Source organism: Eucalyptus grandis, chromosome 3 (genome assembly GCF_016545825.1).
Source record: "Eucalyptus grandis isolate ANBG69807.140 chromosome 3, ASM1654582v1, whole genome shotgun sequence".
NCBI lineage: Eukaryota > Viridiplantae > Streptophyta > Magnoliopsida > Myrtales > Myrtaceae > Eucalyptus > Eucalyptus grandis.
The window spans coordinates 8777571-8794560 of NC_052614.1; the positions used below are offsets into that span (position 1 = coordinate 8777571).

The 16990-nt window shown below is 38.7% G+C and overlaps 1 protein-coding gene across 1 annotated transcript; it reads right to left on the reverse strand.

The window, feature by feature from the left end:
* Nucleotides 1-6314: 6314 nt before the first annotated feature.
* Nucleotides 6315-13816, reverse strand: LOC104436401. Its single transcript, XM_010049163.3, has 13 exons — nt 13243-13816; nt 11741-11893; nt 11407-11619; nt 11205-11294; nt 10939-11055; nt 10582-10851; nt 9591-9747; nt 9276-9353; nt 8951-9048; nt 8374-8544; nt 8194-8268; nt 7859-7966; nt 6315-6924 (listed from the first exon to the last, which is right to left on the reverse strand). Exons 1-13 carry the CDS (start codon nt 13648-13650, stop codon nt 6595-6597), a joined length of 2268 nt encoding a protein of 755 aa, XP_010047465.2. The 5' UTR covers nt 13651-13816; the 3' UTR covers nt 6315-6594.
* Between the last annotated feature and the right edge of the window lie 3174 nt (nt 13817-16990).

The window sequence follows — 16990 nt, forward strand, 5'->3', positions numbered from 1 at the left end:
TGTAAAATAATTTAACTTGACAGCACATGAGTGTTGTGATTGTTGTAGGATAAAGTGAAAATTAATATTACAATTCAAATTTATGTGAGAAGAAGAAACTACCAAATAAGTTAACAATATATGATAAATAATTCAAGAGATTTACAATTTGGGTACACCTTGCGCCAAGGATTTTCAAGCCATTCTTTAACTCCACGGGATTATAAGCGAATCCATAATCCTAGTTTTTGTTCTCCAACGTAATCGGGCTTCTCCCAAGTGGATGTGCCTTTTTAATTAAACGCGCTCAAGTTCAAGACAAAATTAACGTTGGTAGACTAGATAATAATCAAATTGTACACGGTCACGTCATGGTGTATCGTGGAGAGCCATATCGGAACGGACAAGCTAATATTATATGTATCTCCACATGCCCAATCTCTCCAATATTGTAGAACATCTCTAACAAATTATGGACTGTTTCTCATTTTCCATTTCAGCCAAAATATATATGGAAAATCATCATATAATACACGCAAAAACCAACGGGCAGCTCTATCCTGATACATCTTATATATGTATGCATAAATGCCTTTCATATTTTATCCAAACTTTGAGCTAAGCTAGATGAAGAACTTGGTCTCACTTCCGGTCAAAATTGAGTGCACTACATGAATCTCACGTAACCCATAGAATAATTACTTTTCGAGTTTCTTAAACGTCCCGTTTCACCTCATTCTAAGAGTTTCCCCTTTTAAGGCAAGCTCTTCTAATAATATGCCACGATCGTTGATAGGAGCAAGGCAAAGCCTCAACCCTGGCTATCAATGAAATTTTGTGAGGGGTTTTTCTCGGTCGTTTGAAAAGGGAGAGTTTTGCTGTCCCGAGGTGGAAATTTGCAGATCTACAAATGTAATGTTAGCATAGTCTCAATATCTTATCGCGCAAGTCTAATTTCTCGGTAAGCGATCGGATCGATCTGGTGCAACGAGCATGACATCCACCGAAGACAATATAAAATTTGGTCATAGTCACGTATGAAATGGAACAAGGGGTCCCAATGCTTATGGCCATTATCTCCTACTAACCGAGCCGATGGAACGCTGCTACCATGGCGATCCAAATGCAATACAGATTGGTTCCACACCCATGAATAGCAAATTCAAGAGGATTTAGTTAAACAAGCTTTCACGTATTCGAATCGGTTATCAAAACGATTGAAAAAAGATTAATGGGCTTTTTTTTTTTCTATTGAATAGATGTCAGGACAAAGCACAAACACAATGAGATGCATACGACAAGTCTTGAAATCTAATAGCAAGATCTTGGGGAATTCTTGATCTTTGACTAGTTATGAGTCAATCATATCTTGGCGGTAATTAGGTGCAAGAAGCCTTGGAAACCCGAGCAAGTATTAATTATTCTTTGCAAATCCCTGGTTTTCGGATGATATTTTCGTCAGATGTCAAATGAAATCTTAGGAACTACCTGGATCAATGTGATATATTGTTCTAAATTTGTCGAGAGAAGATCTTCCCAGATACTTGAGAATCTCTAGGAGTCCAGACTTAGACTGTGGTCAAAAGGAAGTTGACCAAGTAATTCTTGATGCACGAAGCAAACACATACGTTAAAAGAAAGAAACTAGTATCGATATGATTGAATTTCTATGATTTGGGGTTAAGAATTTCTATGATTTGGGGTTAAAGAGTTTCCTTTGTCTTTTTTTTTTTTTTGTCAAAAGGGATTGAAGAGTTAACTTGGTCTAATTTTCCCCAAATTAAACCAGAATATTAATTAAATACAAGATATATATGTAAACTCCTTTGAGTAAATTGTAATTATAGTTTCATTACGCTTAGATTCCATCTAATTCTCATGCATATTACTTAGGGTCTAATAATTTCGGTTAGGATCCTCCCGATTCAGGATATAAAGATACGCTTAATTTAATCACTCCCTATACGACTACTCCTCTTATTTGACAAATGCACCATGATTGTTGGTCCATAATATATTATTTTTCTGTGTATGTAAATGATATCAAGTATAAATTTGTCTATTTAAAAAAAAGATAATTACGGACATGTGATGTTTATCATCCCCTGTCTAATTTACAAACTAATTTAGAATTTTCTCATTATCTTCCGTCCAATCAAAGAGACGGCATGCTTCTCTCTTTCTTCATGGGACGCCACCATGGCACGTGAAGCTGTCCGTTCGCCACACTTCGTGCCCATGCACAAGTGGCGTCCACCCATGCCAATTGAAAATAAATAAATAAATTATAAGTTGTCCACCAAAAATCGAAATTTGAAAAAAATGTAATAAATAAAATAAACTTAAGTAAAGAAAATAGGAAAGAAACGAATTAGAGTTTTTCTGGGGGGTTTGGGGCAGGTGTCAACATACAAGCTTCCCAATGTCAGAGATAGAATGTTGTCCGACCAACACGTGTCTCAAAATGCTCGGTCGGTGGTTTTTAAATTTTCTAATTGTTGCTATCTAGGTGTTTATAATTTCTCTATCTTCACCTTGTTTTGTGTGCACCAGCCCGTCGTTGGGCTTATTTCCACTGTTCGATTGGAATAAAAAATAGACAGCAAAAGGAAAAATAAAAGAAGAAGAAAAAACCATGGTAATAATAACATTTAAAAAGATTGAAATTGATATACTAAATTAATACGCTGAAATGACGTAATAGTCTAGTGTTTTAATTTACAGTACACGACATCACCTAATGTACTAACTTCCACCAATTTTAATATATCTAGTATTACAATAGTAAACTAAAATTACCTTCCTAAATCTCACCACGCAATTTTGTTTTTGGGTCTAAAGTGAAAGAGGGCGAGATTATTTCCTTTCCTTGTTCGCGCAAGCCTAATCCTTGATAGGATCGTTTCATGTAAAGTTGTGTTGCATTTATATCGATCACATCATTACCTTCCCTTCTTCTTTATGAAATTTCGATTTTCACAACCCAACTATGTCGACATTGTCATCCTTAGAGCAAAGACATTGCAGCTCACACGTTTGAGCTACGTGAGCCTTGAGTGCAAAACACCGTAAATGCCTGGCGACTTTCACGTGGCAAACACGAAAGATTATTCATAGGCTGAGCTGCTCTTAAAAGGATGTGCTTTTTTTTTCTTTTTCTTTTACGCATCACTTCATAATCTCCATTTCAAGTTCTTTCACGTTTCACGAGGGACTCGAAATGAATCGGTCAACAAAGATCCGGTCAAAGAAAGATATCCGCCTTTTGGAGATGAATCCGTGTCGTTATATGGGATTCCGGAAGTTCAAAGTTACCGAATGTATCCTCATCACAAAGCTTTACAATTATTGGGGAATGGACTTCCAATCACATAGCGAGCATGAGAAATCTCTCAAGTATGCCTTCAAGTTTGATTAGGTTTCATGAACTTCAAGATGCACATGAGGCTGGTCCGATATTGTTTCGTTCCTGCCAATGCAGTGAGGAGGAATGCACTCGGACTGTGCAATCAAAGTGGTCCAAAAAGGTCTATTTCTTCTCCATGGTTTGGTGCATATGCCTCAAGGGTGGTCCAAGATTTCTTGAGCATAGCAGGGCTCGAGGATCTAGGGTTTTCTACATAGGATGAATAGTAACCTATGGTCTATCCTCGGATTTGTAATATCTATTTGTGGAAGATGCGCATCCGTGGTTTCCAAAAATACTGCCGAGGGAGCTCAACATTCCTTCCATGAGTAACAATATTCTGAAATCGGTATTGCGTTGGATCTTGTTTTGATGATGGAAAAGTTTGACTTAGAGTTGAATATATCAAGAGACTATGGCTAAGCTATGGTGGTAGATGAGGGTTTGATGCATGATGTATAGAGTTAAGAAAAGATTGATATGGAAAGATGTTTACGGTTGCGCTATAGAGTTGTTACAAGGTGTTTGATAATCATATCATGACCGAAATTGCTTCCTGAGAACTTTTAATAAATTACTTCACCTTAATATCACGATGGGCGTGTTATGCTAGTTGCAGTGATGCTTTAATCCCACTAGCAAAAGTGCTGAATTCAAATTCTTGGCTCCTATAACGTTTTGGATTTGCTTGATGATAAGGGTGTTAGTCTCATGTCGTCTCATGGAATTTATCTCTCACAATCTATGCAAATTAAGATGTCACAGATTCTTCATGGTTATTAAGAAATGTGAACGCGTGACAACAATAATATAGGTACAACAATATGAAGTACAATCTCAAAATGGTGTTTCTTCATACAATTTTTGCCCGACAATTACAATTTCAAATGGATGTTTTAGTCTTAGCAAGGTGATTGGTAAATATCCCATAATTGCAGCACTAGAGCCTCACTTCAAAAAGTACTATTTTCCACTGTTTACTTTCATTCTAAAAATTGAAAAAAGAAAAAATAATGTGAGAAAAATGATATGTAATTTTAAATATCAAAATTTGTATAGCTCTCATGGTCTTGAGCTGTCAGATTTTAAAATTGAAAAAATCAAACAGAAAAGCCTCTCCAGATACACCCAAAAGTGCACAGTGATATCTGGTGTGAATCCAATTCTCCTAACAGATGCAGGGTTGAGGACTAACACTTCATAAAACTTTGCAAAACCAAAAAAATAAAATAAAATTGAAAGACAAATAATCATTGTAATAGAAACTTAATTTGACGCAAACTACAATAATCTTACCTCAAAATTTAACTTGAAATCAGGTAAATAAAGATCTACAAGGCCCTAATTTAGATATTATGCATGCAGTAACAGTAGCCAAAACTGAAATCACACAGCATACTCTAACGTAGATAATGAGAAGCAGCAAAAGCCATGAAATATTGAAAATATTACAATAATTTGAGCTGTAAAAATGCGCTTCTCATCATAAACAAGAAGCTATGAGAACTATTCTTTCCTAGTATTCTCGTCAACAACTTCAAAAGGGTTTGGGAAACTATGCCAAAAAGGATGAAAAAGAAAAAGAAAAAAAAAAAAAAGACTCTTCCCCACACATTTCGATGGAGAGAATTTCACTATTATTCCTAGAAATTCTCGAGGCGATTTCATTGAGAGGCGCGAGCGGATGGAGTGCAAAGGGGAAGAGGGTCTCCACTCAAGAAAGCAGAGCAAACTCCAATACGAAGAAAAATTCAAAGTTATTATTGCCATGGCCAGACAAAGAAACACATAAACTGTCGAACTCTCCAATAGAAGTCCTTGGTTTTACTATTTGGAAGGACAAAACCACATGCACATGCTTTCGAAGATTAAGGTTGGTCTCCACTAAAAACGTCAACCCCCACCAGACCTTCCCCAAAGTGGAAAGGCTCCCATGTTCCTATGCATTAAAAAAATAAAAAGATAAAACGAAAAGAAAATCAACATATACTTTCACCAATTCCAAGTCCTAGCTAAGTCAGGCTTTTCTAAGAGCATTCTTTTATTATTATTTGGTACTTTGATAGTTTTGTTTTATACCAGTACTAGAAGCAAAAGTATCATCTCCCATAATCGTTTGTTACAAGATGGTACTCATCTGTAATTTTAAAATTGGCACCACTTGGCCATAGTTTCCTACGGTAGGGGTACTTGCTGCCGAATCCACCACTACAAACCCCAATGTATAGTTTCCAAATGAAAAGGGAAAAGGAGGGAGAAAAAAAGGGAGATGGTATTGAGATGGTTGATAAAATTGTATGAGCAATTAAGGCAGGACGTGACGTGATGTTCGTTATTGACGACATCTAGACAGCAACTGACTGGCTGACAAAGGTCCTCGAACAATAGATCCGATGCGCGACAAGACGATCCTGTGTGAAGCGAATTTTTTTTTTTTTTTTTGGGTGTGTGAGGACCACTTAATTTGATCGATGATAATGACGAGAAAAAGAATTCCAATTGACGAAAATCCGTATGGACCACATGGTTTGATATAGAAAAGATATCATCCAACAAGGGTTGTTACCACACAAATAGACGGGAATTTTTAAACAATGAGGTCATTTGTTCATTAGGTTGAAGTGCATATCTAAATTTAATAAGAGTATTTTTCAATTGTATGACCATTGATTCAAGTATGCTGTTTAGCATGCTAAATTTTTCTAATATCCAGTATCATTTTGAAATCCACCATTGCATCAGTGGTAATTTTCAAAAATGAAATAATTTGACTAGGATTGCACAGGGGTTACAAACAGATCTGTTGTCACCATTTAATAAAACCGTTCCGGTTTTTTTCTTTTTTTCTTTTTTCTGTGTATAATCAGGGACAAAATTATCTGAAAAATAAAATGCGCTGGGTATTATCTATCAAAAAGAAGTATGAGGCTTAGTCAAAACTCTTCCAATATTCTCTACCTTTGCTTATAATCCTTGATAGAAGATTACATAAGGAGAAACAAGGCAGGACAAGAATGAAGATCTTTCTCTATACATTGGTAAAGCAAATATGGTACACAAAGTGAGTCCAAGAGTCACCTGTTAGTCTCGGTACCAAATGTACTATAATATGGTACATACGCTATGTGTATTACCCAAAAAAATAAACAAATTTCAGATCACAATCAGCACATTACGAGATACAGAAGATGGGGTATCGAGAGTTTCCTTCATCCATCGTTCCCTGAACAGCATATTGCGCAGCACTCAAAGCAGCCAAAACAAGCTAAGGCAGTACATAGCTGAGTCATCACCATCACGAATTGGTCATTTAGCCGCGAGCAGCACTGGATGCAGCACATGCAACAGCAATGGTTGCATATTGTCCCACAACAGTTTGACGCTGCCTTCACTAAGATTTCTGCAGCTTCGGGCAATTTCACTTGTTCAGCCCCTGGAGGAATGTTCTCAATGGTTGCAGTCAAGTTGCCGAAGCCAATGCAAAGGCTTCTCAGCATTATCTGCTTATAGACTTTGGGGTCAGGCATCTTCCTCGGTGCCTGTTTTAAGCAACTCTTATAGTTAATTTCATTGGTTCTAATTGCAGTCACCAACAAAAGAAGCAAGCATGAAAGACCGCTGACTTCAGCCAATTTCTTTTATAACCAAAATGGGATTAAAATAGTGACAATATTCATGTAAATTCGGATGAGATATACAAAACTAAAAGTTTTTATATGCACTTGGAGCTGCTGGAATCACTACAGGTAAAGTATCGATTGCCAAAGATTCACCTTGTTCTTTCCTCTTGGGATTTCCTTATCATGTGTCATATGATCACACTACAGGAAAAGTGACGATTGCCAGAGATTCACTTTGTTCTTTCCTCATGGGATTTCCTTACCATGTGTCATATGTTTCAATCTTGGTTTCGTTTTTGTAGTAACTGTTTACCACAATTAAGAGAACATCAACTCCATAATTGAGTTATATCCAACATCCAAAAGATTCAAGTCTCCACCCTCCACATCCATAATATCATGTCAGTCAAATCCAAACAGTTAAGTTGCCAATTTGAACTGGTCATCAGCCCAACTGAGGTCAACACAGGTCCAACTGAGATTAAATTACCCAAAGTTGACCAAATAGATAGCTAGAAGTGAGCCTTGTTCTCTTAGGACAGGCTGGTCGGTTACTTTTTGGAAACTGTGCCTTCCTAGGTATGGATATTTTTGCTTGATATTTACCATTAAAGTGGCCAAATGTCCAAATCACAGGCATATCTGAAATGCTTTAATGTGCTTCAGTTAGAAGAAAAGCACTGGTAACGTTACTAACAATACAAATGATTGTGTAATTAGACAGGAAAGTCTGAAGGGCTGTACAAAAGCCACATGGTAATAGCCCACATAAATAAGCCTGCGCAACGTCCAACTCCCTTGAGATTAAGTTAAGACAGCAACAGCTTTGCAATGACTAGAGGCAGATGTGTACCTTATCTGAACCAGCTGATTCCGTGGCTTTTGTTGCCTCATCAGCTTCTATTAAGATCATACGAGTGAATTCTGAAGCAATACCACTCTGTATGCTCAGTTTTGCAACCTGTAGAAGTAAGTAGCAATGACAAAAGATGAAGAAAGATATGGTGGAAACTAAGGCATTGAGGCGTCACCATGCTCCAAATGGAAAAGGAAAATTTCCTATTAACTTAATATGGAAGGAGAAAATATCATCAAATCAAGGAATTCTAAGGTCAAATACAAATTCCCCAGTCCAGTTATAAACTGACACACTGCTTCAATGAGTAATGAGTGGAGATAAAGCTGTACCTTCTCCTCAAGCTGTTTGTCTTCCGAGAACCATGCCTTAGCTGTGAAATGGTTGATCTGTTGCTTTGCAAATAACTGATGCAGAGAAGAGGGTCAAAAAGGATTTGCCCCTACCATATTCCAGGCACAGAACTAACTGAAGTTACAAAACTGAAACAGAATGAGAAGTGCGGTATGTACCCTGTCAAGTAATATGTCCTTTGCCCTAAGAATCTTTAAGTCTATCACATGAGTGCTCCAATCTGCTGAGATACCCTTTACTTGAAGATGGTCAGGAAACTTTCCATTATATCTCCCAAAAACAGCCAATGGGGATGCAAGTGATAAGTCTGGTAGTCGGGATGGACACATCTACAGATGTATATAGTAAAGAGGAAAGAGGTCACTTTTTCGGCAATGTGGTCTTAAAACAGGTGCAGGTATATATGATTCTTGCAGAAAAGAAAAAGACCAACTACGATCATCATTAAAAGGAGAAAGGACAAAGAAACTTCCTGTCTATCCAGAAACCTATTTCCTGTTTTCATTTTACTTTTGAGGTGGATTGAGGAAAGTCATACAATGAAATAATCAATTTTGGAAACATGTTTGATGCAACCAAAAAAATAGAGAGAATGTACAAAACTTAGTGGCATGAATAGAAGAGAAAAAAAAAGATCTCCCTGTATTATCTGCAGAGAGCAGAGTAAATGGCATGCCCATTGTTTCAAAGATTTCTGAGCTATTTAATGAGACATCAATGTTCATGCAAATGTACCTCAACTTCAAGATCATCTAACAGGTCAATCACTATATCCGCAAGGACAATTGATGTCACTTTGGCAAACAAGCTCTCCATCCGAAGCTCAACTGAACCTGGAAGCACAAATTAATAATTTAAAAAACCATCAGATCAATTAAATCAGCAATATCTTTTCTACTCTTAGATCTATGATCATACTTTTCAGGAAAAAAAAAGCAGCAGTTCTATGGTCCTCATCACTGGCAATTAAGTACAAATCCTCTATTAGGTATCATTTTAATGCACTGCTGACATAACTAAAATATGCTCGTGAGCAGCCAGATGGTTTTATTTGCCTGACCTACATCATATGCAGCATCATACTGTCCTCTGCCTATGATGGCAAGCATCCGTAGGAAATGGTGATTACAGTATGTTCCTGAAAATTACCAGAGAAAAGGTCAAACTCCATAATGAGAGATACAAAACAGATTATCCACAGCAGATCAAAGTCCATGGAAAACACATTCAACACACTGACTTGTCACAAAATAAAAACCAATGAAGCTGAAATTTAACTATTCTTTGTGACATATCAGAAGCTGAGAATGTCACTGCCCAGAAAGTAGTGCACATGATCGTGCTGCCAGACACATAGAAAATAACGAATCATTACCTATACCAAAAGTAAAGATGCGTGGACATAACGATCCTCCTTTCTTTATTCGACTCTTCATTACATCACAAATGTGTTTCTCATCTTCAACAGTTCCATCTGTAACCAGGAGGATGGTAGGTATCGAACCTTGACAGTCTGACAGGATGTCTAGTGCCTGCAAAAGTGGAGATTAGCAAGACTGAGAAGCATCTAAAGCTAAGCAATTACAAATTACAGGGAGGACCAAGTATACTATCTGTGAGAATTAGGTATGATGTGAATATCTGCCGTTCATTCCTTTATCACCTAGGAAAGGGAAGAGTGTGAAACAATGCGAAAATAAAAGGGACATATTTAATCTCATTGATTCAGATGATAGCAAATAAACTGCAAACCATAAATGGTGAAAAGAGATAGCGCATCTATTGTTGGCAAAACTATAAATGCATGTCACTCAGCTGTGGTCATTTTCCCTTCAAACTAAAAGTTGGAACTCTGAGAATATCTATTTTCCCCATGAAACGGTCAAAGAAAAAAAAAAAAAATTCATGAGATGAAATTGTAACTCTCTGGGAATATCTATTATCTCCATGAAATGGTTGAAGAAACCAAAAAATACAAATTCACGAGATGAAATCATGACAGGAATGATCTTCTAAAACATAAATGGCACGTACCCCATATAAAGTAGAGGAAAGGAATACAAAATAAAAGCAGAACACAATTCACGCCAATAAAAATTGTTGAAAACCAAGGGCAAGACTCTCTATCTGAGCAGCTTATCTCATATTTATTATGATGCAGCAACAGAATTCTGTGTAGCACTTTCCTTCATTGAGATAAAATGCCAGAAGCCTCATCTAGATTAATTGGGCCACTACATATCATATTATCAACCCCAGGAAAGGACATCATAGTTTGTCTTTTAGAGGGCATCGAGTACTGCATAACTTTGCAATGTGAAAAAGATGTCCACTTTGTAGTCTCAGAATATGGAAGATGAAAGTACTTTATTCAGAGGCTGCAAGATGTTGGTACCACCGTCAGCAATAAAGTTATTATCGATCCATTCAATAGCCGCTTCAATTGCTTCACTGGTAGCTAACACCATGGATGTGGAGTGTTGGTAAACCTCACTATTAAAAGCTAGGATACTAAATGAATCCTCGGGGTCAAGTTTGCGCAGTGCTGTTGATAAGGCACTTTTAGCATCCACAAGTAGTTTGCCCTTCATGCTTCCACTAATATCAACAACAAATACTACATCCTTTCTGAACACCTGTCAAACTGAATAGGATGAGGCAACTATGACAGGAAGCACAATATTAACTGAAGGGTGCCAGAAGTGAATTAGCACTAGACTAACCTTCCTATTCTGTTGGTTTCCTGGAAGAAGGTATAAACAGAACATTTCTCTTTGATCAAAATCATGAATAGATGGAGACTGCAAGAGTACACTCCCAAGCATAGTAGCTGGCGAGACCTATAAGACAGAAAATCAGAAATATGCATTTTGTTGATGAAACATAACTTCCACAAGGAAGACTACAAGTCTGCAGTGTGCCTGAACACTTTCTCCTGCACAATCTAAAGGAAGAGAAGGAAGGAGGGGAGAAGGATCTTGCAGCTTACTGTGTATGAAAAATTCAGGTCAGTCTTTGACCACGTGAGAACTTCTGACTCGTACAGGAAAGCCAACTTCCCCACATGACGTTTCACTTCCTGAAAATTAAATAATAATAAAAAAAGAAAAGAAAAGAGAAAGTAAAAAGGATCATGTACTCTTTTCTCCTGTTTAATGAGACAGAACCATACAATACTCGATCATGGGCACCTTCAATGGATGGCTGGTCGTTTTGCACAAAACTTCACTTCCAGTGCCAGAGTCCACATTCACCTGTATCTTTTCTTTCTTTGAGATTTTCTTCCCAGCAGGAGTAACATACTCAGGGAAACTAAATGGCACGCTCAAGGTGAACTGACCATTACAATATGATAATTTCTGAGACCAACAGACCTTGACTGATATGTTTGAACCCCCATCCACCTGAAAGCAAACAACTTATAGATATCTAGGATAAATAATAAAAGAAGGAATATATGAAAGCAAAGAGATACGCAGAGTATGTAACTCCATAGAAGAAGTAACAGCTGCATAGTTTCTTTACCCGTGGTATTCTTAAGGTAAATATATGGGGTTTAAGGTAGCCCCCGTCTTCAGCTCTTGCTGCTTTGTCTATATCTTTCTTGTCTTCCACAGCAACAATTTGTGTGACATACGATCTTTTAGAAACTTTTACCTCAAGACCTAAAACTGATCCCTGTTAGCCAAATAGTATTGCTTGAGAAGAGATAATGTGCAAATGGGATGTGATAGACTAAATGCACTCAATCTGATCACTTTATAAAATTACACTGCATTTATTCTCCAATCATACCTTTGTTTATTACATATTGAAGAGAAACAGAAATTTCAGGAATAATTAGTTCCCACAGGATGAGCATGGTACATCAATCATTCCCATGTTTTGGGTTCAAAAGGTCAGAAAGTACAAAAAACAAAAAAAACTTATGACAACATCTGGTCTTCCAAGCATTTACTCCCTTTTTCCTGTTGGATGGCCATTAATGATCATGTTAACATTCTAGGTGTCCTGACATTAATTGAATTTTGGCAAACAGCAATTGTTCACTGAACATGGTCTAATAAAGTTTCATATCGCCCTTTAAACACGTTAACATAGCATATCACAATCTATAGCTGCAAAAGAAACTCACACTCTACCACTTTAAAAAAAATGTTCCCTTATTAAAGTGAAGACAACCATTATCAGAAGCACATAAATATGATACGACTCACTCTAAAAGCAACAATTATCTATTTCCAGCTTTCAGACTCATCAGCCAACAGGATCTTCACACTATCATCATACTCGTAATTGTCCAACCGAAGACAAAAATCATCATTAGCCTCATCCCAATGTTTTTCCCATTCAAGTGTCGTCAACCAGTGATTTTCCTTTTTCTTTTTTGGTTTCTGTGTCATGATCAAGTTGTACCATAGTCAAATTTTCATGCATTGAACTATGTCCACTTCCCTGATGTTTGACAACTCCTGCCGTGATGCTAAAAGATTGCACAAAGCAAGACTAACCATTGGATATAAGTCACGTTTGGTAAGTCCAACAGAAAATACGTTATGACACCCTGCTCACATGCAAGCTGGATAAGGAATGACAAGTACAATTTGACGAGCAGAGGCCGCATTAAAATTATAGATTGAAGGAGACACTTGTATAAGAAAAAACACGCGGTCCAGGTAACTAATGTTTTACCAACTCGACAAATCAGAACTAGCAACCGCCATCCACGCCCCTAGTCCAGTCAACGATGCTAACTATACAAGAACAAGAACAAGAACAAGAACTAAGAGTGGCGCTACATCGTTTTCTCATGGCCCCGATCAAGTACACTACTTTCCTCACAGCCTAATCCTCGACATTACGCTTTGGAGAAACTCAGACTCAGGACTGAACTCATGATCCACAGGTGCAAAGCTTCGATGAACAGCTTACCAACTCGTCTAGGTTCACAAACAAAGTCATCGAACAGAAAATCCGAAGGCGACACAACCTCGAGTGGAACACGTCCGATTAAGCCACGAACGCACCTGCTCGCCCATGGGGATCGCGACGCGGCAGTCGCAGCACTTGCTGCCCATGACGCAATGGACCCGCCACGAGCCGCTGACCCGGACGACGGCCGCGTCGAGCTGGCAGTCCGCCTCCACCTCGATCCCGTTCATCTGGAGCGGGATCAGCGCGGGGGGGTCGCACCGGCCGTGCACGTGCGGCTGATAGCTCGGGATGTCCGGGTTGTCCACGACCGTGGGGTCGGGGATCACGGCGTACACCATGGGCGACGCCGGGAGGAGGAGGAGCGCCGCCTCCCCCGCCGCCGGCGCCCTCTCCATCGGCGCCGGGGACCGGGGGGCGGTGACCGCCCGGTCCTTCCCGAAGTAGAGGCGCTTGGAGAGGCGGAGGCCGTCGTCCACCGCCTTCGCGAAATCGTCGGCCATCGGATCGCGAGGGGTCGGTGATTGGCGAGAAGCGAGGAGATAGATTCGGGGAGAGAGAGAGATAGGAGGGATTGTGATCGTTGACGGGCGCGATTTTACTGAGATTTGGAGTTGGAAAGGATTGGGGGAAGGCAAAAAGGATGGGGGCGGCGTCGGGAAATGGAGAGAAAGGGACGCGTGATGTTACCGTTACGCACGAGAGGCTCTCTCGATTGGGGTGTGCGCCAATGAGGGCTCGACAGCTAGGCCCCCGCCGGCTTCGCTAAGAAACGAATCATTCTCCCTTTTCCGAATGGGAACTACGAGCCATACGCTAAGAATCTGAAAGATTAGAACAGGGAATCACCAATTGAGATTATCGAATCAGTTGAAATGTTCTCAATAAATTCATTTACGAGGTGTTTTGGACCATTGAATGGTGCGGCTCCAATTCAAATTGGCATTATTAGTTTTTTTGAAAGCCACACCACTCATTCATTGTAATTGCTTTGGACCATAAACCATCTCAACGCTTATGGTGAACAATCCTTCGGCCGATCAACTCCTTTCGAGTTTGAAGAAGATCGGACCAGAGATGCCTCTAGCACTCAAGTTATTCGTCTTGTCACGACAGACACCCCTCGAAGGTTCTCATGTTTTCCATATGGCCCATAGAATCAAATTCGCTAATAGTGCCCCTAAAGCTAGAATTGAACTCACTTTGGTTATCTCCAAGCTCAAATACGTTAAGCTCAAGAGTACATAGATTATTTACATAAAAATTTTAATTTTTTTTATATACATACCAATTTAGTTCGAGTAAGCGAGTGGACAGTTCCACAATTAAAATTGCTAACTGGACTGATTATCACCAATTTTAGTAAATTGGAATCGAAAATCGGATTAGTCCCCATGGGAACCACTTATTCTACCACTTATTATGAAATGCTCATATGGTTTTGGACAGTTTTTAGTTCTTTTGCATACCCTTAATAATTTTTTAGGAGTAACCTGCCATAATGGGTTTTTATATGAATTATTTATATTCAGTAAATGTGTTTAGAATTATAAAGCCTAAAATAATATGGGTTTACTATTTGCTTAGACCCAACTCTTACTCTCCCGCCTTCGCTCGATCTTATGCTCTCACATTAGTTCGGGCACGAGTTCTCCAAAATTTGATTAAATTTGGAATTGTTATTTACTTTCAACATATAATATAGATGCAATGATCATAATGCCATGTACTTTATATTTAACTTGTGATCGGTATAGAAAAGGTTTCTTGACCACGGCTTCTGAGTTGAAAGTGAATTGGGGTAGTTATGATTAAACTCGAACATTTTATAATGGGTGGCAAACCTTTACCACATCGTCTAGAATAAATCGTTGGAGCTACTCATCCTTTCCCACCTTTTTATTGATTAAAAAAAACTTAAGTTCACGAACTCGTTGGAGCTACTCATCCTTTCCCACCTTTTTATTGATTAAAAAAAACTTAAGTTCACGAACGGTCCTCCATCGAAATTTCAGATCTCATGTTCGCTTTTCGACCGTTATTGGAATCCACACATGGCACGTACAATAAATACAACCACGAGAATGACTTCTCAGGACACGTGAAGGTCCCCATCCTCAGCTGTCGTGTTCATGGCCCGTTAAGGACCATAAGGTTGTCCAGCAGCTGTCGTGTTCATGGCCCGTTAAGGACAAGGCCATAAGGTTGTCCAGCAGCTGTCGTGTTCATGGCCCGTCAAGGACCATAAGGTTGTCTCGCTCGCTGGACGAAGCGGACTGCAGAACGGCATGAAATCAACATCCACGTCGTTGCTGGCGCGAGTCACGTATAAACCATCGGATCGGACTGACCTCTCGTCGGCTCGTTCTTCATTTCATCCGATGTCCCTTTGACTTGATACCTCACTGATCTAGAATCTTTATCTTTTTGTAACCATACAGAATGATTTTTCCTCGTCTAAATGATAACATCGTTCCACCGGGCAAGAAATCTCTCCTTTGATTTTTACCTAATCTATATGTTTCAAAAGCTTATCAAACACACAAGGCATCTTTGTATGACACTCCCTAAAGTACAGCATGGTCAAAGAGTACATTTTTTTATATATTGCTGGAAAAAAAATCAAAGGAGGGATTTCCTACCCGATGAAACGATGTTATCATTTAGAGGAGGAAAAACCATTCTGCATAGTTACAAAAAGATAAAGATTCTAGATCAGTATGAGATTGTCGACCGTGTAGCCTTAAATGTGAACTAAATAAATTTTGACACTCTTTTTCCATTTAAATAACTGAAATATCCTCCCCTCCCCCCTCCCCTCTCCCTAATTTATTGTTCTTGTATTTTATCAGGCTATCCAACAAAACTACTTTTGTATCTACCAGCTCTCTTATCGGTTTTACAAGATTATTGTTTCAATCAAATTCTCCATCACACCCAATTCTATATCATCTTATCTTGCATGCTGCTATTACTTTGCCTAGAGAAGTTGTTAAAATTACTTTATGGTTTCATATTCTCTATCACTAAAGTCATATTGAAGATTAGAAATTTCTGTTCATGATGATTATAACCACTTTTAGATAACAATTATTCCTTATTTTGAAACTTCAGGGAGAGGGGGTAGAAATAAAAACAACTTTATCAGTTAAGCTGAAAAAAAAAAAATAGAATCAATAAATTGGGAAGAGAGAAGGATATTTTGATCGGTTAATTAAAAAAGGAAAAGAAAAAAAGAGAGGAGGGTCTTAGCCAAAACGAGGTACAAATGGCGTTGTTACACATGAGAAGCTCTAGATGAGGTGTACGTAGTCCAGCTTTCTGACAATGGTGAGTTCCGTGCCAATGAGCACTCGACGGCTAGGCCCTTGCCGGCGTTGCTAAGGAACGAATCATTCTCCCTTTTGCAAATAGATACCGGCCACTCCGCATGTGCATTTTACAGGGTCGATCGGATTCTGAGTAGGCAGCAACTTTCACCTTGCTGGGAATATTTCGACTGGTTTCATTGAACCATTGACTCCCAATTCTAATTTTAAGGAGTAATCGGATTCTGGATAGGCAACTTCCACTATTAAAATCGATAATCGCCCGTTGGTTCCGTGAAATCAATCTATGGTTCCATGAAACTAGTAGACATATCCCCAATGAATTCATTCCTAGGTGTTTTGAACCATTTATAAGTGCACCTCCAACCTAGACTCACATTATTAGCTTTCTAAAGGCATCGTCACTCACCTCACCTCATTGCAATTACTTTGGGCCACGAAGAATCTCAACATCTATGGTAAACAATTCTTTGGCCTATCAACTTCTTTTAGATTTGAAGAAGGCTGGACCAGA

Excerpts from the sequence above, each read along its gene's own strand:
- LOC104436401 (XM_010049163.3), bottom strand. The coding sequence starts at position 13,650 with ATGGCCGACGATTTCGCGAAGGCGGTGGACGACGGCCTCCGCCTCTCC. Across the intron at positions 10,852-10,938 it reads GAAACCAACAGAATAGGAAG|GTGTTCAGAAAGGATGTAGT; the intron begins GTTAGTCTAGTG and ends TCAGTTTGACAG. Across the intron at positions 7,967-8,193 it reads ACAAACAGCTTGAGGAGAAG|GTTGCAAAACTGAGCATACA; the intron begins GTACAGCTTTAT and ends TTACTTCTACAG.